A 24,539-nucleotide genomic window follows, 5' to 3' on the forward strand; every position below is an offset into this window, starting at 1 on the left:
TGACAGTCGTAATCAAGGTAAAGACGATTACAGTGAAATACAAGAGTCAAGTTGTTTTTGATGCACAACCGAACTGTGTAACGTTATGTGTGCGCTCGGAGCACTGATCACTAAAACATTGTTTCTACTTATATTGTATATTGATGTAGCTGTCAAAATTAATGTACAGCGAGTGTTTTATAACGGATGCTCACCTTAAGAGGTGTGTTTTGGAGAAATTTGTGAGGATCAGTGGTGTTTATGTACATCACACAATCGCTTGTTCTGACATCTTTTTAATCACTGTTCACTAATAACGTCGAGTCTCCACACACGCAGAATGTTTCAGTTTTTCATTTGTATTTTGGTGTGTTTAGTGATTCTGAATAGGGCCGTATAATAGTTTATATGCAGTCCTCCCTGTGGTCTTGTTTGGTATGGCAGGTTGACTTGTGCTTATTTGTTAAAGCTACTTTATAGTTGAGCTTTATGTACTTTTAAGTACTTTTAAGTTGTATTGAATGCCTGCAGTGACATTATTGCAAAGTATGCTAAAAAGAACACTGGATATTTAAATCTATTTTGAATTTGTTTTGTTTAAAAATAATTAAATGGAATTGAAAAATTAATAACAAGAGAATGCAAAGGTTTTAGTGAATGTTGGGTGGGGGGCTTGCAGTATTTATTCGGATTGGAGGGGGGCCTCGGAGTAAAAAAGTTTGAGAACCACTGATCTAATTAAACCCCGCTATAATAAAACTGTAATGGCAGCTGAATGTTCTGAGGTCACAGACTGTTGTACAGCGCCGTCTGGTGTTAATATTAGTCCCTGCATCATTCATACTGCAAGCAAAATGAAGCATGCGTGCATGCGATAGGATATACAAACACTTTCTTTTCATGTATTTATTTGCATTCAAATATGATTCATGTTGCTGTTTTTTTTTTTTTTCTTTTTTTTTTTTTTTTTTTGCACAGTCATGGATGTTATCCTCAAACAAGATTTAATGAAAGGCACAGACACTGTAAACTTGAGAAGTAATTGCAAAGACCGGCTGTGTTTAGTCAGCTCAGTCCACGGGTGGTTTGTGTGAACGTCAAAGTGAATGGAATATCATTGCAAACAATACATTTTGGGGTGTCTTCGAGTCCCGTAAAAATAAGAAAGAAAAAAAAAACATAAGCGTGGTACAAACACGAGCGAGCTGTAATGATAAAACCCAAAATAACTGCTCAGCTGACAGACACACACACACACATACACTTGATTATCATGCACGAGCTAAACACACGTACATACCTGGGCACGGTCTCACACACACTCACACACACACACACACACACACACACACAATGACCCACACATTTGCACTCACTTGCACACCCACGTGAACTCTCACGGAAATTAGAAATAAAAAGTGTGAAACCCTGGTTAAGTTGCATACATCCACATCTTTGGTGTTGTAGAAAACGAAATTGAAAAGGAATTGTGAAAGTGAAGTCAGATGAAAAGTGAAAAGCATGCTTAAATAAACAGCTCTAGCCCCGCCCACATCCACCCGAACCCTGCCTCAACCCCGCCCCCTGCCCTGCATTGATATCAGCAACAAACCTATAATACTAAACAAAATAGAGTACTCAATTCATCTCCCTTAATGAGTTTAGCGTGGATATGCGACCCCCAGCGAGATGGTCCAGTGAGGTAGAGCCAGATTTGGGTCCACAGGTTCTTAGCAGGTTTATAGGGTTTGAGTCTTCAGCTCGATGGGCTCCCCGCGGGTCTCCTGCTGGTTGTCGGCCTCTGGGGGCCGGCTGCCCTTGAGAGTGGCTAGCCGCTCGGAGAGACCCCGCATACGGGGAAACAGCATGAAATCATACAGGATGGCACCCATAGCACCACCAATCATGGGTCCCACCCAGTACACCTGTCAGAAGAGAAAAAGAAGCTCACTAAATACTTTATTCCTGTAGTGCGGGACAGTTTCAGTACTTCACTTTGCGTTTCTCACCCAGTGGTTGATGAAATTCCTCATGATGATAGCAGGAGCGAAAGATCTAGCTGGGTTCATGCCAGCTCCAGTGTAGTACATCTGATTCAAAGACAAACAAGGTACAGGTTTGGTGCACTGCACACTTAAAATACTCACAAATGTTTATTCTAATACTAAAATATCCATTCTCACCCCCATCAGGTGGCCCATGGTGATAGAGAAGCCAATAGACAGAGCGGCAGAACCGAGACGGCCGTTTCGTCTCTCATCTGTGACGGCGAAAACGCAAACCACCAACTGCATGGTGAGAAACACCTCCACTGTAGTCGCCATGCCGAGACTCATGCCGGGCTGCAGCTGCAGAGACATAAAGTACAAAAACAATGAATTAAAAAAGATGTAAAAGCCTGCACCATAGATATACAGTTCTGTAAGGGCCTATCAGCGCAGTACTGTATACTTCTATAGTACTATATACAGTATGAATACAGTAAATATGATTTCAATAGATGAAATTTATTAGATAAATAGATTTTCCATTAAAACACATTCAGACTCTTGTAAACTCAAAATGAAATTAAATTAAATTAAATTAAATTAAATTAAATTAAATTAAATTAAATTAAATTAAATTAAATTAAATTAAATTAAATTAAGAATAAATAAAATAAAAATTAAGATTTATAAAATAAATAAAATAAATTTTTATTACAAAATAATATAGCATTCTTGTTTTTTGCGTCACTCTTACCGTGTTAAGTGCCAGAGTGCCTCTCATGTTGTTGGGTGTAACTCCATAAAGGGCCGCGGCTCCTGCCATGGCCCCCAGGCACTGAGCGCAGATGTAGAAGAACGCTCTGAAGAAGGACATCTGAGAGCCGACTAAGTAGGCGAAGGTGACGGCCGGATTGATGTGTCCTCCGCTGATGTGGCCGATGGATTGGATGAGCGTGGCAGCAGCGAAACCGAAGCAGAGGGCAGTGTGGAAGACGTGGTACGGCCCGGAGGTCCAGCGTAGCGCTGCGCCCATCCCAAAGAAGACGAAGAACATGGTGCCGAAAAACTCTGCGAACACCGCCCGCCAGAACATCATAGAGCGGAACTCCCACATCATGAAGTATGAGATCCAACTAAAATAATAAACCAAAGCTTATTTAGAGTTAGCAAAAATGGCTAAAGGAAGTGTCTTTGAGGAAAAAAAGTACACAAAAGTACACAAAAAGTAAAATCCTTAACTAGTTGATCTGAAGCTGCCGCAAAAAAACAAAAAAAAAAAACAATCGAGGGCGAAAGAAGTGATGAAAGTCCGCCTTATAGAACTAGCCGTTAGCTAAGGCCGTGTGGGAAGCCGCGAGTAAACGGTCACACATGTAGCCGCGCACAAGTCGTCTCTGCCAACGTCGTTTATCTTCACCTGCACAACACCCAGACTGCTAAAGAAACATGAGGTGTGTGAGGTTGTGTGTGTGCACGCGCAGAAGATTTGGAGGGTTTTGTCAGAGAGACCTGAACATCGATGCTAAAAGCTAAATCTACACGGCTAATTCTAGATGAGCGACACAGAAGAGGTTAAAGAGCATATCCTGTCCACACCTAGTAGATCTGTTCTGACGGACCACAAAGGGGCCATAGGGGGCATTTATAATGGCCTCGGGGCCCAGCGTGACGACATAATCCCCCCCGAGAGGCAGAAGCTAAAGGGGGCATCCCACATCAAGCACACGCCACTCACTTCTCTCTGCATTAAACTCCTAGAGAGCGAGATTAAGACAGGGACACCAGGGCTCAAAGGGAAGGGGATGTATATTTTTGAGGCCTATAGTGGCCTAAAGTACAAAACAGATCCACCAATCAGATTTTGGTGAGGTCATTAAATGTCTAATTAAAATTTGCATTCGAATCGCTTATAAAAATCAGGAAAGTTGTGGATTTTTATTAGAACTTTGTGTGGATTTATGTTTGCCCTGAACTCACACACACACACACACACACACAATACACATCCTCAGAATAATACGACACATCTGCACACACACACCTTTCTATCAGTCATTCTATCTACTGTTATACCGTTTTTTTTGTTTGTTTGTTTGTTTTTTGGATTTTGTGATGTCACTAACTGTAAGCATGGTGTAGATAAACCTAATTTTTTTTTTTTTTTTTTTTTTTGAAATAAATCAGTGCAGTGTGGTTTATGGATACATGTCTGAGTGCTGTTGGTGGTTCTGGTTTGTTCAGGGCAGAAGTGATTAGGCAGAGGTTTGTATTGTGTGTGGAGGGGCGGGGGGGCCTCATAGCTGGATAAAGCCTGGAAAATCCCTCTGTTAGAGGAGCTGATGGTGAATTAGGATCGCTGATCTCATCTGTTTTACTCCCTCACTTACACACACTCACACTCACATGCATGCTGAACAAAACAAAATTGCTGGCTTGAACTGTGTGGATGTTCTTCATTGTTTAAGTGCATGTGTGTGTTATTAATTGCTGCTATGTATGATTTATGCATGTATATTCTAGCATGAATGTTCACCACAGTGGTTGTCCATATGTAAACTTGAATATGTGTGTGCAAATTTACAGGTCCTTCTCAAAAAATTAGCATATTGTGAAAAAGTTCATTATTTTCCATAATGTAATGATAAAAATTGAACTTTCATATATTTTAGATTCATTGCACACCAACTGAAATATTTCAGGTCTTTTATTGTTTTAATACTGATGATTTTGGCATACAGCTAATGAAAACCCAAAATTCCTATCTCAAAAAATTAGCATATCATGAAAAGGTTCTCTAAATGAGCGATTAACCTAATCATCTGAATCAACTAATTAACTCTAAACACCTGCAAAAGATTCATGAGGCTTTTAAAAACTCCCAGCCTGGTTCATTACTCAAAACCGCAATCATGGGTAAGACTGCCGACCTGACTGCTGTCCAGAAGGCCATCATTGACACCCTCAGGCGAGAGGGTAAGACACAGAAAGAAATTTCTGAACGAATAGGCTGTTCCCAGAGTGCTGTATCAAGGCACCTCAGTGGGAAGTCTGTGGGAAGGAAAAAGTGTGGCAAAAAAACGCTGCACAACGAGAAGAGGTGACCGGACCCTGAGGAAGATTGTGGAGAAGGACCGATTCCAGACCTTGGGGGACCTGCGGAAGCAGTGGACTGAGTCTGGAGTAGAAACATCCAGAGCCACCGTGCACAGGCGTGTGCTTTTGAACCAGAAACAGCGGCAGAAGCGCTTGACCTGGGCTACAGAGAAGCAGCACTGGACTGTTGCTCAGTGGTCCAATGTACTTTTTTCGGATGAAAGCAAATTTTGCATGTCATTCGGAAACTCAAGGTGCCAGAGTCTGGAGGAAGACTGGGGAGAAGGAAATGCCAAAATGCCTGAAGTCCAGTGTCAAGTACCCACATTCAGTGATGGTCTGGGGTGCCATGTCAGCTGCTGGTGTTGGTCCCACTGTGTTTATCAAGGGCAGGGTCAATGCAGCTAGCTATCAGGAGATTTTGGAGCACTTCATGCTTCCATCTGCTGAAAAGCTTTATGGAGATGAAGATTTTGTTTTTCAGCACGACCTGGCACCTGCTCACAGTGCCAACTCTCCTGACCTGAACCCCATAGAGAATCTGTGGGATATTGTGAAGAGAAAGTTGAGAGACGCAAGACCCAACACTCTGGATGAGCTTAAGGCCGCTATCGAAGCATCCTGGGCCTCCATAACACCTCAGCAGTGCCACAGGCTGATTGCCTCCATGCCACGCCGCATTGAAGCAGTCATTTCTGCAAAAGGATTCCCGACCAAGTATTGAGTGCATAACTGAACATAATTATTTGAAGATTGACTTTTTTTTGTATTTAAAAACACTTTTCTTTTATTGGTCGGATGAAACATGCTAATTTTTTTGAGATAGGAATTTTGGGTTTTCATGAGCTGTATGCCAAAATCATCAGTATTAAAACAATAAAAGACCTGAAATATTTCAGTTGGTGTGCAATGAATCTAAAATATATGAAAGTTTAATTTTTATCATTACATTATGGAAAATAATGAACTTTTTCATAATATGCTAATTTTTTGAGAAGGACCTGTATATGCATAAAAGGGGTGATATGGGAATATTGGCACTGAACATCATGCATTAGCATTTCTGTAAGAACACAGAAACAAAACTATTGAATATTAAAGTTTATTAAATTCTGCTACAAGTACAAGGTGAAATGTGGATCGAAGTAATTTGTAGCATGGCAATTCTAAACGTGAGAAAACATTTTCGTGTTGTGCAAGGAAATGAAAAGCAGGTTATTGTGTACGTATGGCTGTGCTTGTATTCCCATTTGATATCATTTACAGAAGATTGATATGATTTAAGTAAAGTAAGAGTTTAAGAATCCCATTATCCATAAATATGAAAGTCAAACTTTTGCTCCAAATTTAAGTTAATCTGCCAAAAAGAAAGACAACACACTGACATATACACTTTAAATGTTGTTAAGCACTTTCAATTATAGCCATAAAATCAAATTTAAGCTGAAATCCTGCAGCTATTTGATTAACAGTGGATTTAGGGAAAAGAACATAATACTACTGAACCATAACAGCAAGCTCAAGCCACATTGGCGTATGTTTGGCACTTTAATATCTATGCATGTGCAAGCTGAGGGTTTTTAAAAACGGTGTTAATTACATAGCTTAAACAGTATAGTACTGCTTCCAGTCCACAATAGAACATTCTAGTACGAAAACATTTTTATAGAATATTTACAGAATATTAGATATTAATGTGATAGTTAACTTTAAAGCCTAATGTATCATATTTGATATGCAAGTTTCTAAGGTTTCTGATCTTATCAACATGTTCAAAACCTTAATGAAATACTTGCTATACATAAACTTTTAGATTTTTTTTTCAGATTCAACAATCTGTTCACCTTCAAAACTAATAATAATCATTCTTAAATCTCTTATTGCATCTCTCAGTTCATGTTAGCGTGGTTATGAAGAAGCCTCACAAGATCTGTTCTGTTCATGTTTCATGATTAAGAGCCATTGATTGGTTGTTTGTGACTAAATGTAAACCTGTAAATGTAACCACGGTAAGAGTGACGTAAAAACCTGCATTCTGAAAGAAGTGAGTGTGAGCTTAGCTGTGCTCCAGTTTGTTGCTTTGTTTGTTTCTCATGGCGCTCTGTGTGACAGTGGACAGGGACGATCGAGACACGCTGGCCATCTCCACAATCTCAATGTCCTTACAGGTCAAACAAGCCATCAGCTTCTGTCTGGATGCACTGGGGGCAAAAATGAACTCATGAGACACTCCAGCCAGCACTGCACCGAAGATTGGACCGATCCAGTAAACCTGAAAACAACAGAAAGCATAGATACATAGCATTTTAAAAACTGGTAAAACATCAAATAACTCTGCACATCTACATTTAGCTCAATATTTGTATTCAGCCAATGCAATGAACTCTTTTCAGATTTCTAGGCCTTTGATTGCAGTACAGGCTCATGGGAGATCAGGGTAAATATTGTTTTCATGCTGACATTTGCTCCAGCAGCTACAGTTATTGTTTTTGTATTATAGATCTGATTAGTCAACAGAGCTGCTTAAAATAGTTTTGCTTTGCTTACCCAGTGATGTTCCCAATATCCAAGTATTATAGCGGGACCAAGAGAGCGAGCTGGGTTCAGGCTGGCACCAGAAAACCTCCCCTAAATCCACACACACACACACACACACACACACACACACACACACACACACACACACACATACATTTAAATAAATAAATAAATATATGTATGTAAGTATGTACATATGTGTATGTATAATACATGCAGAGGGAGGACAGAACAAAGGGATCATTATTCATAAAAAACATATTATAAATGATAATTAAAAAATAGCCATCCTGTAGCTTGACTGGTATTGTACAGCACTAGCAATGCCAAAGTCATGGGGAGGCACATGCACTACTGTCCAAAGGTTTGGGGTCTGTAAGATTTTTAATGCTTATTAAGGCTGCATTTATTTGATCAACAATACAGTACTATTGTAAAATATTACTAAAATGTAAAAAAAACTATTTTCTATTTGAATATGTTAAAAATGTAATTAATTCCTGTGATGCAAATCTGAATTTTCAGCATCATTACTGCAGTCTTCAGTGTCACATGATCCTTCAGAAATCAGTATAATATGCTGATTTGATGCTCAAGAAACATTTCTAATTATTATCAACAACTGTGCTGCTTCATATTGTTGTGTAAACCTCGATGCATTGTTTTATTTTGGATTCTTTGGTGAATCTAAAGTTCAAAAGTTAATTTATTTGAAATATAAATATTTTGGACAATATATCTTTACTGTCATTGTTGATTAATCTAATGTATCCTTGCTGAATAAAACTATTAATTTCTGTATTAAAATAAACTTTGGGTACTTTTAGCATATAGGCTGCCATATAAGTGTGATGAGGAATATTATGCAAAAATAACACTGATAGTAAAATGAGGATATAGCAGTCAAATCAAATCATATAAGCAGGCTTACATTCCCTTTAGTCCCAAATTGAGACTCCAGGTCTTACTCTCACACATCCAGAGCGCACACACTTACAGCGATAAAGATGGCAGTGGTCACAGCGAACCCAATGGCTAAATTCCCTGGTTCATTTATTTCTCTCCTGCGTTGATCTTCCACAGAAAATACGGTGAAACCCAGGAGAAACGTGGTAAGCATCTCCATCCCAAGAGCTTGACCTGCGTTCATTTCCACTGGGACCCAGAAAAGAAAATGAGAAGGAATTTTTATTTGTAATAAATTGTTTGATTTATCTTAACATTGAGTGTCATCTCTGTATCTCTATGGACTGGAAAATAAGTGCAAAGAGCTCTAAGGAGCATAATATATGTGTGTGTGCTGTGTATATTTATTATGTGTGTGTGTATATATATATATATATATATATATATATATATATATATATAAACAAAATAAAATATTTTTCGGAAAATGTATATATTTCAGAAAAATATGTTATATTTATATATTAAATATATTTATATATAATATAAATTGTATGAATATAAATATATACATGTAAATATTTTCAAAATATATACATGCATGTGTGTGTATTTATATATACATAATAAATATACACAGTATACATACATATATTATGTAAACAAAAACTTTTATTTTGGTTTGACAACACTATATATATATATATATAAGTAAACAAATGTATGGATAGGTTGTTATTTTTTTTAATTACATATGTGTTTTATGTTTTGTATCATATTCAGTCAGGCTTTTATGCCTCATATAGTGAGAATATCAAGCTCATACTTGAAGAGAAAAATAACATCTATATTTTATTCAGAGGTCCAAAATGAATGAAATTATGCAGTTTGGTGCAGAGGCTGATATTTATATGACCAAAGAGTAAGATGAAATTCTGATCGCTTGTAATGTAAAGCAGTGAGATATTTGTAACAGTATAACACATAAAATCCATATTGATATCACAGTTGTCACTCTATATCTTCTGATTAACATGTTATTTAAATGTTTAGTTTTATGATCAAAGCTCTGTAGTTTTTATTGTGGGGGCAAAACATATAATGCAGTGCAATACAATGATGATAGAGAGATGAACAATAAATGTCTGATATATCATATTCCATACTCACATTTTTAGGGAAGGGATGTAGATTGTGTGCAACAGGTTTTGATCACATTTATAATTTAGAGCCCTTAGAAATGTGTGTATGAAATATAATAGGATTAACTAGCCTTAAAATCAATGGGAAATTTCAGGTTGACTCTAAAATCTGACAGGTGCATATGAATGTAGTGTGAATCAGAACAAGCCCTGTGTGGTGAAAACCTCTGAACCTTGTTGATGTAGTTCTGTGCTGTGGACTTCAGGGGCAGCGAGAGGTACATGAGGCCAGCTGCGAGGATCCCACCCAAACACTGAGCGAGCAGATACACCACAGCCCTCAACACATCCACCTTACGAGTGGCCAAGAGAGCCACAGTCACCGCGGGATTCACCTGACACCAATAACACACTAATTACACTCTAAACTAACTTCCTTGTTGTTACACATAACATGTACTTACTGTTTTAATAACAGTTGATTACATTCAAGTAACCCTAAACCAAACCCTAACCATAGTAAGTACATGGAGTTCATTAATATTACTCAGTACCTAACTTGTACTTATTAATTCCTTCACACTTTCATCAATTCTTCATTCAATTCTAAACAACATTTGTATTTATTATTTTTGCTGATTCTTTTATCCAAAGCAACATACTGTGCATTCAAGGTATTATTATACAGTTTGGTGTTTCTTGGAAATGAACCCGTGACCTTGATTGTGTACACTATGATTTACCAGCTGAGTTACAGGAAAATAATTAAATTAATCACATTTCTTTACCTGAGCCCCACTGATTTCACCAAAGCAATATCCCAGAACCACAGTCGCCATACCAGCAGCCAGTGCGGGGTAAATGGGCCCCGGGGAGGCCCCGTCCGGCCCCGGCACTAAAGAGCCCAACACAGCAGACACGAAGATCAGGGAACCAAGAGTCTCTGCTAGAATCCCCTGCCAGAACTGACGGCTCCTCAGCTCCTGAGTCGACAGAAGAGATCAGCGGCCGAAAGAAAAGAAACCTGTGATTCATTCACTACTTTACTATCAATAGCCAGTAAACAATACCCATTTATATGAATAAATTCCCATATTTATGTATTCGTATTTATATTGCATTTTTGTAACCATAAAACAACATGAATTTTTTGTGATAAGGCAAGAAAAAAAAAAAAAAAAAAAAAAAAATATATATATATATATATATATAATTTTTTTTTTTAACAGAATAAAACCAAATTTTGTTCATTTAGAATTAAAGACAATATAAGATGCAATGACAATATCTTGATGCAAACTATTTAAAAAAAAAACTTCCAAATGTGTATTTAAATCCAAACCACAATTATTAGAGACAGAATACTGTTAAAACATGTTTTACTACATTTAAGTAGCCAAACAGCGTACTGCAGACACTGATGAAAACGAATTAATAAAATAAATAAAAGTCGTCAAGTCAAATTTATTTATATAGCGCTTTTCACAATAAACATTGTTTCAAATCAGCTTTACGGAATACCATAACAATAATGACTATTTATAAATACATTATAATTAATTGTTTACGATAAATAATGGCTTAATATAACCATTATTCATATTTTATATATATATATAAAATTTAATTGTTTGTAATTTAAAATAGTTAAAATGAATAGCTTTTCATTAAAAACTGAAACATTAAAATGATAAACATTAAAATAGCATGATGTTCATTTTTCATTGTTTTCATTGTCTCGTTGCATTTAGCACATTACATAAATAAATATTTAAATACATAAATAAATACCTTTTTGAAATACAGATGTAACGTCACCATAAAATCCATTTATTAATTTTGGTCAAATGCGGGAAAAACATCAAACTTAAATCAACTGATGACCCCAAAACTTTTTAGCTGGCATTTCATCATAAGTTCACCTGATCATTCACACAAACTGGAAATGAAACTGAGTCTCTAGTCATTTAAATCCTTGCCTATCAGTCACTCTGATATTTGTCCTTACCTCCTTTATGGCCATTCCAGGTGTGATGTTTTATAGTCTGTGTGTCTGTGCTGATGTTGTGTGTGTTTGAGGACATGGGTCGGACTGAAGGACGTCTTCTGTAATTAATTTCAGCGGAGGACACTACAGGAGGCCCGGCACAAAGGGATCACCGCCTCCCTCCGTCCCGCTACTCGCTGACAAACCTCACCACAGCTTGATCATGAACATCAATTGGACACATGAAGCTTTAATTCACTATAACAACAACCACCCTTGACAGCAGTCCCTAGATAGACAGCAAGCTAAACTGTGAGGTGATAAGATGCACTGAGTTTATCATTATCTACCAACATCCGTCAATTAGAAAATAATGCAAACCCTAAGTGCACACATATATTATCTACCGTTTCTCTCCTTTCATCATCCTGCTTGTGAAGTACTGTGATCATCGCCATGGCGACGGCCTGATTCAGTTGCCATGACAGCTATTATGATGCTGGACGGCATCTTTAAAGTGGCCTGTATAGATGAGCTGTTGGCCTTGAGACTGAGAGGGGTTTGAGTTCATTTAATCTAATTCATCAGATCAGATGAGGCTGATAGAGCTTCACTCAAATGTGATTCATTTCTATTAACTTACAGTGTGTGCATAATTACTAGGCACGTTGATATTCTGATCATATTTTTTCCAAGCACATTTGGCCAGTTCCACACCACATCAATCAATTACTATTCATTTTGTATTTAATCACAAATGCAATAACACTAATCAAAATGTTTAGACTTTTTTTTTTTGTTACATACAAATGTCGTTGTTGTACTTACTTTTTGTTGACACTGACTGTCAGTTTTGTCTGAATGGCCTTGTGCATCACTGAGCTTTTTAGATTCAGATTTCAACGATAAGTTTACCGGAAAAGTTCAACACTGAAGTACATATAAAAAGAGTATGCATTTATATGTATAACGTACATTTTGTTCTGTAGCAATGTGTTACATGTAAAGAGAAAACATTCCATGTCATATTAAATTAAAATCACCTGCCTAATATCATGTGCTGCCAAAACAGCTCTGATCTGTCGAGGCACCTGATCTAAAAGAAAACGTGATTCATCTTCTTCAGTTTTCTCTATGGTCCAGTTCTGACGCTCACGTGCCCATTGTAGACACTTTCACCTTGGCCCTGATACCTGGGTCACCAGATCTCCTTCCACAGTTGGTATTAATCACTGCATACCAAGAAACCCCACAAGACTTTGCATTTTAAAGATGCTTTTTTCTATTGTAATTACTGAAAACTTATATATATATATATATATATATATATATATATTTAGTTTTAGCTAACAATAACAATACTGCTATGATAATACTACCATTATACACAAACATTTTAAAATGTAATATATTATTTTTAATTAAAAGAGAATGAGTTGGATGGAATGTGCTTAATTTTCTTTTTTCTAATTAAAACAATTTCAAATTTTTCAAATATAACCTGGGTATCAACAAGTTCTTGACAAGTTTTCATGAGAAGCTCCTGAGGTCCATGATCAGTTGTGAAGAAAATGTGCAAATAATGATGAAATAGTCTCTTAACGTTCATCTCGGCACACTTCTGGGGCAGAATATGCTTGGCATAGCGGCTGACTGCAGGTCAGAGTGAAAGTTCAACTTCTCAGACTAGATCAAGGTCAGTATTGCCTTGGAGAGGTCAGGGGAGCAGGGAGTGTGTGTGTGTCCCGTCTGTAATCGACTTCACACTGCTGGTTTGTGGAGCTGTGATCCCCTCTTTTGTGACCCTAAACCCTGCGTAGGCCAGCAAGGGGGGGTTAATTTGACAGTGTAGAAACCCGCCTGCGCAACTTTTTCCACACACAGAATGCTGACACCAACGGTACACACACACACACACACACACCAGCCGGAACCGCACACAAGTGCATCACACAGCACCAAACTGCCAGCTAAGGGTTACTAGAAAATAGAGGAGGATAGAGGAGGCTAAAACAGGGTTAGTAAGAGTGAAGTTATAACAAGACAACTAGAGCAAGATAAAGAGATTCCAAGTGTTCGGAAACCTAACCCACACAAGTCTTAAGTCACAAATCCATTTCATTTCATTAAACAACAAAACACTGAATGCTGCAGCTTTTCTCAGAGCTGACTTCATGTTTCTAAGTCATTAGTACAAAATCCAAAAATGAAACAAAAAAAACAATTTAACAATGCATTTAGATGCATAAGCCACACTTGAATGTATGAATATCATTGGAAGTGGTATTTATTTGGCATAAGGATAACACAAGTACCATTTTAAAGCTAAAAAGCTATTAATTATTTAATCAATGTATTTATGTATTAAAACGTTATTAAAAAGTAAATTTAGTAAAAATGTATAAATTTATGGATTCACACTGTGCAATTCTGGCTTTTTTTCTAGGAAACGAGTGATAAAAAAAATTCTTAGTATTATTAGATATAAACTCGCAAATGCCAGTTATAAAGTCAAACCGCAAGATATAAAGTCAGAATTGCGTGATAGAGTATAAACTTTCAATTCATAGAAAAAGTCAGAATTGTTAGATTATATAAGTTGCAATTACCAGTGGTGGAAACGGCCTTCCACATGTTTAGTGGGACAGTTAAGTGGTAAAGTATGTAGTATAAATATGGACTATATAGTAGGGAAGTATTAAGACAGGGTCATTTACTCTGGATCTATGAGTCACTGAATTATTCACTCAATTGGATCATTCAACAGTACAGAGACACGCACAATTCTCCTTTGACTTCAGTTGGAACTATTTTCGTTGCTGAAGAAAAACAGACAAACTGTGATTGTAAACATTGTGTATAAAACTATATAACTGGCTCAATATTAACTTATTTCTTCACTTATTGTATAAAAGCAACATCACACCTGCAATCATGGAAATGCTGATTATTCTGAGTATTCTTGCTTTTGCAATATTACATAAACATAAAACTTCATTACCAGACGCAATCCAGTTTATAAACACATTAAAGAGACCAGCTTTCGTCTACTAGTTGGGTTTTATTTCCGCTTACAGTACATTCTACAGATGCACGTGTGTTACATTACCTTGAAACAACATGGTCATTTAATGTCGCCTCTTAAAAACGATATATTGGTCCTAAAAATATAGAAAGGAACAAATTTAAAGTCACAAAAACTGTACATTATTAAAAATTCACTAGACACCACATTTGGAGTTTTCTTGTACTGTCTTCAGTTTTACCTTCTGTAAAAAAAGAAGCAAATATGTCCCTTTTGTATGATGAGCAACACACAGTGAATGACGCACTGCCTACTACGCGGATCGAGTTCAGTGTATGAAAACATGGCAAATGAACATGAATAGTGTGCTCTACTGCGCTCCTCTACTCAGTGCACTAAGGAAAATAAGAACTAAGGGAACTCTTATGCGTCAGTTACACCAGTAATGATGCAAGGCATTTTCATCTGAGAAAGCATAGTTAATGTCAAACGACGTGTAAAAATAAAAAATAAAGTCCTTTTTAAGGGAGTTGGTCCAGGGTCAAACACACACAAATCCTTAAAACACATAAAACAGTCTAAACATCTAAGGATGTGGAGGTTTCAGAAACCCAACAAATTGACATGTTCATGAAAACCAAGAGCAAAGCAGATCAATCATACTGAAGAGACAGCGAAGATACTGTTCCGTTGAAAAATAAGCGTCGATAAACAAAACTATACTGCCATAAGTACGTACACATCCTTTCCATATAAACCAATATCAACACAGTCTAAAGTTTTTTTTTTTTCTTTTTTTTCCCCACAGACAATAGTCATACACCAAGCAGAAGCTTTGAAAACGGCTATCTAGCTAGCAGAGCTTAAAAACAAGAAAGTTAGAACCGGCCTTTCGTTGCATCAGTTCTGCTGCAGGCATTACGTTAGATTTCCTTATGCATAAACACTGATTTCTTTCTGGGTTTGGGGGGCGTGACAGAAAAAAATACCCTAGTAAAAGATGGCAATCCTCCAGTTTATAAGACCAATACTCTAGAAGCAAAAGACGTGATGAGTTACACGTGATATAGTATGTTTACTGGCCATTTCATTAGTCACCTATACAGCTCTCTACGACGTGGTCTGTACAGAATCACTACAGTCTATTGCTATTAAATAATCTAGACTATTTTTTTTTTCTGTCTTTAAGTGTATATATAGCATATAATAAAAATATACTGAGGAAATTGCTTGTAGTCTCGAAAGCACGGTACATTTTCAATCAAGGGGACACAGGTGGTCCACGACCTATACATTATGGAGCAGAAGGCTTCGAGTAGAATGGTCGAAAGTGAGAGATCGTCCTGATAGAGGTGTGTCTGCGACACGTGACATCAAGTGTGACCCAATCAAGTCCTGAAGAAGTACTTCTACTCCGGAGGAGTGACGGATGAAGTTGAATATAATGAGACGTCTGTACGCCGTAATACCAGGTGATGAAGAAATGCTTTAAGCTTATCAAGGCGGGCGAGGAGGACAAACAGATACTTGTAAAACAACAGAACATATCTATACATATATCTACACGTGTATGCATACAGAGACTGGAGGACTGGCTCTCCAGACAGAGTTTTTAGTAGTTATGAGCATCAAAGGGGCGTGGCTTTCGAGTGCTTCCTCCCATGCAGCAGAGGGCAGCGTCTCTATTTGTCCTTGTTCTCGTAAAACTCCGCCCAGCGGTTCTCGAAGAAGCGCCGCATGGCGTGTCCGGCCTTGCCCACCTCCGACGTGTCCTCGTTGAAGAGCTCGCAGTTGTTGAAGACCAGCTGAGCGTCGGCAGCAAACTCCTCACAGCTGCAGTACCTGAGACACACGGGCGGAAACACAGACGCTGATCAGGTTATTCACTCCACCTGATCTTTGGGTATTAACTCTTTCTCAGTGTCATGTGCTACCAAACAAACACCAAATTACCATAATACATCTAATATTACGAAGATACAAAAAAATAACAAAATACAGCAAATGCATTTACAAATCATCAAAAATGGTCCATAAACAACAATCAACAAAATATACACCAATAAAAATGTCATGACTCCAAAGTTTTAACATCACTTTTTATACACACACACACACACACACATACATATATATATATATATATATATATATATATATATATATGGGGTGTAATGGTACACATTCTCTATTGTGTAAATTAATATATTTCAACAAGAAATTAAGCAGAATTTATTTTATTACTACATTTACAAGTTTTTTTTTTTTTTTTTTATGTAGAAACGGCCTTTTGTACAATTTACATGTTTGCATACAATTTTTTACTTGAGTGTTTTTTTTTTTCATGTAATATATAGTTTATATCTATTCATTGATCTATTCATCCCTCCAGCCGCATGTGTGTCTGTATACATATTATATATACATATACATGCATCTCAAAAAATTTGAATATCATGGAAATTAGGAGTAGTAATTTGTGCAAAAGGAGCCCCAGCCAAGTATTGAGCGCATAATTAAACCTACTTTGGAGATCTTGAACATTTCTGTTATGTAAATTTTTTTTTATTGATCTTTGAGAAAACAGTCAAAAAAAAATTGAGTTACTGAATTTTTAATTTTCCTAAGCTGTAAGTCATAACCATCAACTAAAAAAACCTTGAAATATTTCTGTTTGTGTGCAATGAATCTAGAATATAAGAAAGTTTGCTTTTAAAAAAAAAAAAAAAAAAATTTAATTACAAAAAAAGACATTTTCCATGATATTCTAATTTTTTGGGATAAACATACACACATATATATATACATATATATATACACACACACACATACATACATATACACACACATACGTTTTTTTTTTTCTTATGTATTTTTTCTTTATTACAGTTACAGAACTGGCAAATCCAGTTACTAGTAAATTGAGTTTATAAACTTATAAAACATCTAAATGTGAATTTCTGAACTTATAAATGCTTGTGAAAAAAAAATAGTTATCAAATAAATTATAATTATATGAACAAATTCTAGTAAAAATAAATTGCATTAAAAATATAAGTAAAATTTAAAAATATGAATAAAATTAAAAATGTATTAAAATGTATGAAATTAAACTAAATCTAATCTATAATAAAGACTATTTCTGGGTACAGTTCATGACTCAGCGCTGCTGTAATATTGAGATCAGCCTTAATCCAGGCACACGGTCTCTTACCCCCCCTGCAGAAGTCTTTCCCTCATCGTGAGGAAGTCCATGGGGTTCTTGATGATGCGTCGGTAGCCCGGCACCAGGCGGGGATTGACCGGCTCCAGGAAAGGCCAGGCGTCTGAGTGAGCCTCCATTTCCATCAGAATGATCCTACAGCACAACAAACAGCTCGTTAATTACTCCATGAAGCCCACTAATCATTCCACGCAGTGAATTCATTTAGAATCGGCTCAGAGATGCACCAAATCACAAGAACAGGTGTTTATATACATCATGTCCAGGCAACCTACTAACATATAAAGTGCCACTGAAAAGTAATTCTAAATTTAATAATAATAAAAGCTCTTAGCTCTTAATAAAAGCTTGTCGTATTTGGAAAGTACTGCAGACTCACTCGCAGTAGGTGAGGTCAGGCTGGTTTCGTGTGGCCATCCGTCTGCGTTTGGAGGGCGAGATGCTCGCCCCACTCGAGGAAGCTGCAGCATCTTTTTGTCGTGTGGTCATGCCTCGTCTGTACCCATCATCCTCGTCTGAACTATCCTCTGCAAGACGCCTTTTCTGCACCTTTGATCTTTTCCGCGATGAGCGATGTGATCTCGGAGCTTCACCGCTTTCCTGCAAAATTCTGTTTCTTAGTTTTTCTTATAAACATGGGCAATATAGGCAAAGAGAAATATACAATTCAAACATTAATATGAAAGAGATGGGGCAAAAACAGAAGCTGTATTGTTAAAGATCCTGGTCACATTACCTTAGCAACGCAAGTGGGACAGAACCAGTCGCCTTCTGGCACCTGCATGACCTTTGGCCTCAGGCAGAACATGTGACAGCCACGATCACAGCCGTCACACAAGAGCAGGTACTCGTCATCATCGCCCTTACGGCACACCTGACACGTCTGTGGACACACCAGCACCAGTTTATACTAAACTACAGCACAATGATTTTGATAATACATAACATCATCTCCAGAGCTGCTCTGAGAGTCCCTTCACGAGCATTTTATTATTTATTTATTTATTATATATTTATTATTTAATTTGAGAAAAATGAATCAAACTTAAAAGGTCTTCACGGCAACCCATCAAAATAAAAGTTTGGTTTCATTTAAGAAATTGTAACAAATCAATGTTTTTATTCTAACAGTAAACCTCTGGGTTTGTTTCATTAGATTAAAAAACAAATTACATTGTTTTATGTCTTCACTTGATTGCCAGAAAAATTTAAATAAACAAAATGTCATTTTTGTTCAACTTTTAATAAATTATTATTAAATTGTAAAAGTTTCATGATTTCAATAATTAGACATGGTTTCTGATTACTAAAATTTAATTTCACCATTATAACAGAGACCAGAAAAATGAAAATGGAATTGGAATGGAATCCAGAAAAATGACAACAGAAAAACAAAAACAAACTGAATTGGGGAAAAAATTCAACATAATTCATAGAGCCCTACAAAACACATTCAACATACACTGAAATAAACATATTTATGGTTAGAGAGCAACACTGCATATGCAACAGCCATTTCACTGACATCCACCATACATGGTGAAGAAGACAGAAAACAGAGGTTGTGATTTCTCAAGACATCTATTTTAGTGATATCTGTCAGGTATGTATATAAACAAAATTATGTGTAATAAGGGCTGGACAATAATTCAATTTCAATATATATCGCAATATAATTTTTGCAATAATGGTGATATGCTTTTTAAACACATTTCCGATATTTGATATACATTAACCAGTGTTTACCATACATTGATTTATTCGTGCTGGCCACGATATCGACACTGACCGCCACAAATAGATTTCCCAAAAGACTTTAGGACAGTTTGACTTCGTTGAATAAATATGAGCGCTGCACGTTTCAAAATCAAAACGCAGTGCGGGTGTTTTTACATGAATGTATCTTTGAAGGGAACTGACTGTCTTCAGAAAAGCTTCCATGTCATTTTCATTTGAGCTGATAAAGAAGCACTCAAGGGAGCTGAGCCATTTACAGCCGTTACTCGGGAAACCGCTGGTTCTGCTGCTCTCAAAGCGCCTCCTGCTGGCAGAGAATCAGCTTGCATTTTCAATAAGCCCTGCTTCTGGAACGTGTTTTTGTTATCGCTCCTTCTGTTTCCTGCAGCAACTCTGAGCACTTTTAATATTCTTTATCCTGGCTGAAGCTCTTTTGTTTTTAATCTATAATAATAATCAGCCTGTGTTATAGTTTAAAGTTAAAGCTATTAAAATTAATAAAGTGAGTCTGAAGGTCCTTGAGTCCAAAATTTTGCGTATGCATTTTTTTGTATTTGTCATGCTTTCTTATCAAAATGCTTGCTATGGATGCGAAAACGCAGAAAATCAAACCTGGTCCGATTTATTTATTTTTTTTAAATGACGAACGAAAATTTCTGAGGCAGCATGTAAACATGATTGACAACGTCGTATTGAGGTCGTATTTATTTTTCAACATGCAAAAATTTCGGTCAATGCAATGTGCAATAGCCTTGAGAGTTTATTTGATAGTGATTTCACATTTTTTGTTTGTATGAAGGCTAAATACAAATAAAAAGTGAGCATTAATTTATTTGTACTGTTTTTCTTTCTAAAATGTTATAGTTTTATAGAAGTTTTCATAGACTTGGCAAATTAATTTTTTCAGAGGTTTTGTGTGCGTTCTTGGCAGTTTTTTTTTTATTGTTCATATCGATATCGGAATTAAATCATCTCAACCGAAATTAAGAAGTATACTGTGATATAAATTTTGGTCATATCGTCCAGCCCTGCGTGTAATATAATAATGGTACAGGCTCTGTGTGTGTGCTCTCACCACTCTGACGACGGATCTTTCCCAGGCGATGGCTTTCTCCAGCTGCAGCAGACAGAGAGAGAGTTGAGACGCACTGCGGCAGCGGTCCAGGGCCTGCCGCCACGTCCTCAACCTGGGTGTGATCTCACTTTCCAAGCTACAGAGACACACAAACACATGACTGATATGCTCTAGAGGGCATATAATGTACTGTAGAATTTGGAACAATCATTTGTTTTGATAAAGGCTGAAAAATGATTACTTTGAAAAGTGATGCTTTGGAGATAATTTTCACTTTATTACCCAAAGACCCTAACTCTGACCCACCTGACAGCATCTAGCTGGACCTCCTCCCCGCCGGGCGGAGGGGTGAGAGGCGCCAAGCGCACCACCTCGGACAGGTTCCACAGCGGCTCCTTCAGATAGCGCCGCTCGATGTTACGCTCCAGATTAGTCAAGCGGAGGACGGCCAGGTCCAAGGGGTTGCTGGGAACTCGCAGGAGGTCGGACCATTCCTTCTTGGTCTTGACTATCCAGTCGTCCTTGGGGTCAAGCTCGTGCTCGTAATACTGCAGGTCCTCCCGCGTGGAGTCTGCCTCGGGAGGGGTATACATCTGAAACAAGTCCAATGTGAATATTACAACAATTTTGATGTCAGGATAATCCAAAAACATAATTACTTTAAAAAAAATAATAATACATCTATTCTCTCTCTCTCACACTCACATATAAACACACACATATTCAGTAGGGTTGCTGCGATAGTGTTGATGGTTTTATCGGTGTGAAGCCATAACACCGGTTAGGTCACTTGCCCACACCACAGTTTCGATTTTTTTTTTATGTTAATAAAAATCATTTAAATTTGTTGGATTCTGAAAAGCCTGTTGACTTCTGCAATTTATATAAAGTGATATTGTAAGTTTTTTTTTAAACATTTGTTTCTTATTTATTTTCATATTTATTTGGTTCCACAGTGTTTGTAGATTTTTTTTTTTTCAACGGTGTATTTTTATTTTATTTCAAGTATGCTAATTTCAACGCTTTCTTATTCATTTTGCTAATAAACGTACGTTTTCTTATTTATTTGGTTCCACAGTGTTTACTGATATAAACTTTATATATATTCTTAAATATATCTTTTACAAGATATTTGTTAGTTTATATTATGCATACAGCATGGTGTATTATTTGTTTTGTTAATAAAAGTTCTATGTTCTAAATTGTATTTTGTGGTTGCTTGAATTGAACTCAAGCAATTAATGCAGAATAAGCTATTTATAAGTGAAGGAAAGGAAGGAAAAGAGGTAACTAATTATAATAATAATATAATTAAATAATACACCTTTACCCTAATATTCCCTTTTGAAGAGTTTAAATAATCAGCAATAATGAATAATGAAATTAAATAACTAAATATATTAACACCGGTTTAAATGTGAAATTACTAAAACTATTTATTAGTTAGAATAAATATAAACAATGTGCATACATACATTTTCATTATCTCATTATTTCAAGATATTCCTTTTCTTATGAGTAATAATTTATTGAATGCATTTAATTACATTTTTATTATTATGTTTTTTTTTTTTAATATTATATTAGAAATAATTTATTGTCTGTATAGTGAAGAGAGAAAACCAGGGGAAATGCAATCAGGAAGTGATGTCAGACATAATCGTGAACAAACCACAGCGCTGACAATTTACAGAAACTCTGTTGATATGGTACGTGTTTTTGCTCTGTAAAACATTACTGAGCGTATGGATATAGGCGTATCGAAATGAGTACAATATTAAATATATTTATTAATTTTATTTTAGTTCATTAAAACATTCATATTCCTTCAGACATATATATATATACACACACATATATACATACATATATATATATATATATATATATATATATATATATATATAGAGAGAGAGAGAGAGAGAGAGAGAGAGAGAGAGAGTATATTTATATTTATTTATAAAGTCATGAAAAAACCTCAACACTTACAAATTACTTTTAATTTAAGCACTCTGAGCAACTCATCAGGTTGTGTCACATTCATTATGAGTAACTCACTGAGCAGTTTCCTCTACTTGTTAGGATTAATAGTCTCAAAACAGAGCACTTTCATTACCTGAAACTGAGAGCTTGATGATTCCTCACTAGCCTCACTTTCCCCCTCCGCATTGGGAATGGCCATCTGGAGAGAAGGATTGTGGACATGGTGATAAAGTGAGCGCGCTTGTGTGCAGTACATACAGCATGAACAGTGCCACCCTGTGGCCACAAATAGAGCAAGACCTCGCAGTACTGTGATTACTTCAATAAAAGAAAAAGTGGCTTTTGAATCAGCTGAACAGGTTTTCTTTACCTTGAGCTGAAGGTCTGCACCGACGACCCTCTGCTCCAGATCTTCCACGCACTGGAGAACACGGATGTCTAACTGCAGGACTCTCTCCTGTTCACTCCACGCCTGTTTAGACGCCTCCAGCAGGGCATCACCATCCTCCACCGTCATCTGGAAGATGGGATCTGGGAGGAAACGATGGAAAACAAGGCAATAAACATGCTGGTATCCACCAAATCCTGCAGTCCCTCTGTATGTGCTGCTGCTCCTCACCGGTGACGGCCCGCGTGCAGACCTCAGACATGTGCTCCATGTGTTTGGCGAGGTGCTTGTGGAGCACCTTCTCACGGATGCCTCGAGGGTGGAGGGCGCTCAGAATGGCTGTCAGCTCCTCCGGTTCTCTGATCCACCACCAGCCCTTCACCATTTCTGTAGGACAGAGAGACAGTAAGTCAATGAACGCTGCGCTGCTGGAAAACAAGAGCTTTAGGATGTCCTTCAAGATACACAAATAACATTTTGGAATATCATATACTAAATATTTTCACTTTTCTCTGTATTGTACCAGTAGAGCATCACAAATAAAACACTAAACGTAGCATGAAGATAAAACTCTTCATATGGGATCTGAAGACATTACTGAAGTTAATGAATATAGGAATTATAAAGCCTTTATGTTTCATCCTAAACAGACAGTTAAATGAAGTTTATTCTTATGAACTCAAGGTTATGAAATATTTTGAAGAAATCAATCAGTTCAGTAATTTGAATTGAAATTAACATATCAAACTGATAGTGAATTAGAATATAATTTCATGATTTATTATTATTATTATTTTATTTTTACAAAGAATAGGGCAAGCATTTTTTAAAAATAATATATCATTACGATATTATTATTCAGCAATGTTTTAGTATTGTTTTTATTCTATTTTACATTTTTCATAGTTTTTATATTTTCAGCTGAAACAAATTTTTATAGTTTCTCACCTAATATATATATATATGTCAAGTTGACAAGGCTTAGAAAAACTTGATTTCACCTTAATTGTCAAGTCCAGCATAAGTCACTCACCTAACGGGATAGGCTTCACCACCAGCTGAGTGAAGTACTTCAGCTGCACCTCTTGGAAGAGATTGGAGGGAGGTCTGCCACGCCTCTTCGCCGCACTGGAGCGAGCGTGAGCTCGGGACGTCCCGCTGCTTCTCCTGCGCCTCCTTCCAGCCCTGGGAGCCGGAGTGGAGCACACCTTAGGAAGAGGAGGAGGAGCAGCTTCTGTTTGCATCTGCGGTTAAGAAAAAAGAGGGAAGCGATCAGAAGAATAAAAATTCGACATTCAGTATATTTGCAGCAATAGCCAACAACACACTGGGTCAAAATGATCCATTTTTCTTTTATGCCAAAAATCATTAGCACATCAAGTAAAGATCATATTCCATGAAGACATTTTGTAATTTTCCTACCGTAAATATATCAACTTAATTTCTGATTAGTAATATGCATTGCTAAGAACTTC

At 36.8% G+C, this 24,539-nt stretch overlaps 3 protein-coding genes across 5 annotated transcripts in view; all 3 read right to left on the bottom strand.

Annotated features, from left to right (window-relative positions):
• Positions 1–609: 609 nt before the first annotated feature.
• On the bottom strand, positions 610–3,764 carry mipb (major intrinsic protein of lens fiber b). The gene is made up of 4 exons (XM_042751017.1): positions 2,722–3,764; positions 2,163–2,327; positions 1,989–2,069; positions 610–1,904 (listed from the first exon to the last, which is right to left on the bottom strand). The coding sequence occupies exons 1-4, from the start codon at positions 3,082–3,084 to the stop codon at positions 1,719–1,721; spliced, it is 795 nt and encodes a 264-aa protein (XP_042606951.1). The 5' UTR covers positions 3,085–3,764; the 3' UTR covers positions 610–1,718.
• A 3,310-nt stretch (positions 3,765–7,074) lies between these two features.
• LOC109058964 (aquaporin-4) lies at positions 7,075–12,048 on the bottom strand. Its single transcript, XM_042750768.1, has 6 exons — positions 11,655–12,048; positions 10,435–10,629; positions 9,881–10,041; positions 8,596–8,761; positions 7,608–7,688; positions 7,075–7,332 (listed from the first exon to the last, which is right to left on the bottom strand). Exons 1-6 carry the CDS (start codon positions 11,667–11,669, stop codon positions 7,117–7,119), a joined length of 834 nt encoding a protein of 277 aa, XP_042606702.1. The 5' UTR covers positions 11,670–12,048; the 3' UTR covers positions 7,075–7,116.
• Positions 12,049–14,674: 2,626 nt separating this feature from the next.
• Positions 14,675–24,539, bottom strand: part of baz2a (bromodomain adjacent to zinc finger domain, 2A) — a 30,044-nt gene continuing 20,179 nt past the window's right edge. For 2 of the 3 annotated variants that reach the window (XM_042750831.1, XM_042750830.1), the window contains exons 21-30: positions 24,098–24,308; positions 23,296–23,451; positions 23,047–23,207; positions 22,810–22,875; positions 21,000–21,286; positions 20,694–20,829; positions 18,618–18,764; positions 18,261–18,481; positions 17,873–18,016; positions 14,675–16,500 (exon numbers count right to left, since the gene is read on the bottom strand). In XM_042750831.1, the coding sequence (XP_042606765.1) occupies positions 16,341–16,500; positions 17,873–18,016; positions 18,261–18,481; positions 18,618–18,764; positions 20,694–20,829; positions 21,000–21,286; positions 22,810–22,875; positions 23,047–23,207; positions 23,296–23,451; positions 24,098–24,308 (1,689 nt within the window). In that variant the 3' untranslated portion in view covers positions 14,675–16,340. Of the gene's footprint in view, positions 16,501–17,872; positions 18,017–18,260; positions 18,482–18,617; positions 18,765–20,693; positions 20,830–20,999; positions 21,294–22,809; positions 22,876–23,046; positions 23,208–23,295; positions 23,452–24,097; positions 24,309–24,539 lie in introns of all 3 variants that reach the window. The other variant, XM_042750832.1, reaches the window with a different exon arrangement.

The sequence above is a fragment of the Cyprinus carpio genome, chromosome B23 (genome assembly GCF_018340385.1).
Source record: "Cyprinus carpio isolate SPL01 chromosome B23, ASM1834038v1, whole genome shotgun sequence".
Taxonomy (NCBI): domain Eukaryota; kingdom Metazoa; phylum Chordata; class Actinopteri; order Cypriniformes; family Cyprinidae; genus Cyprinus; species Cyprinus carpio.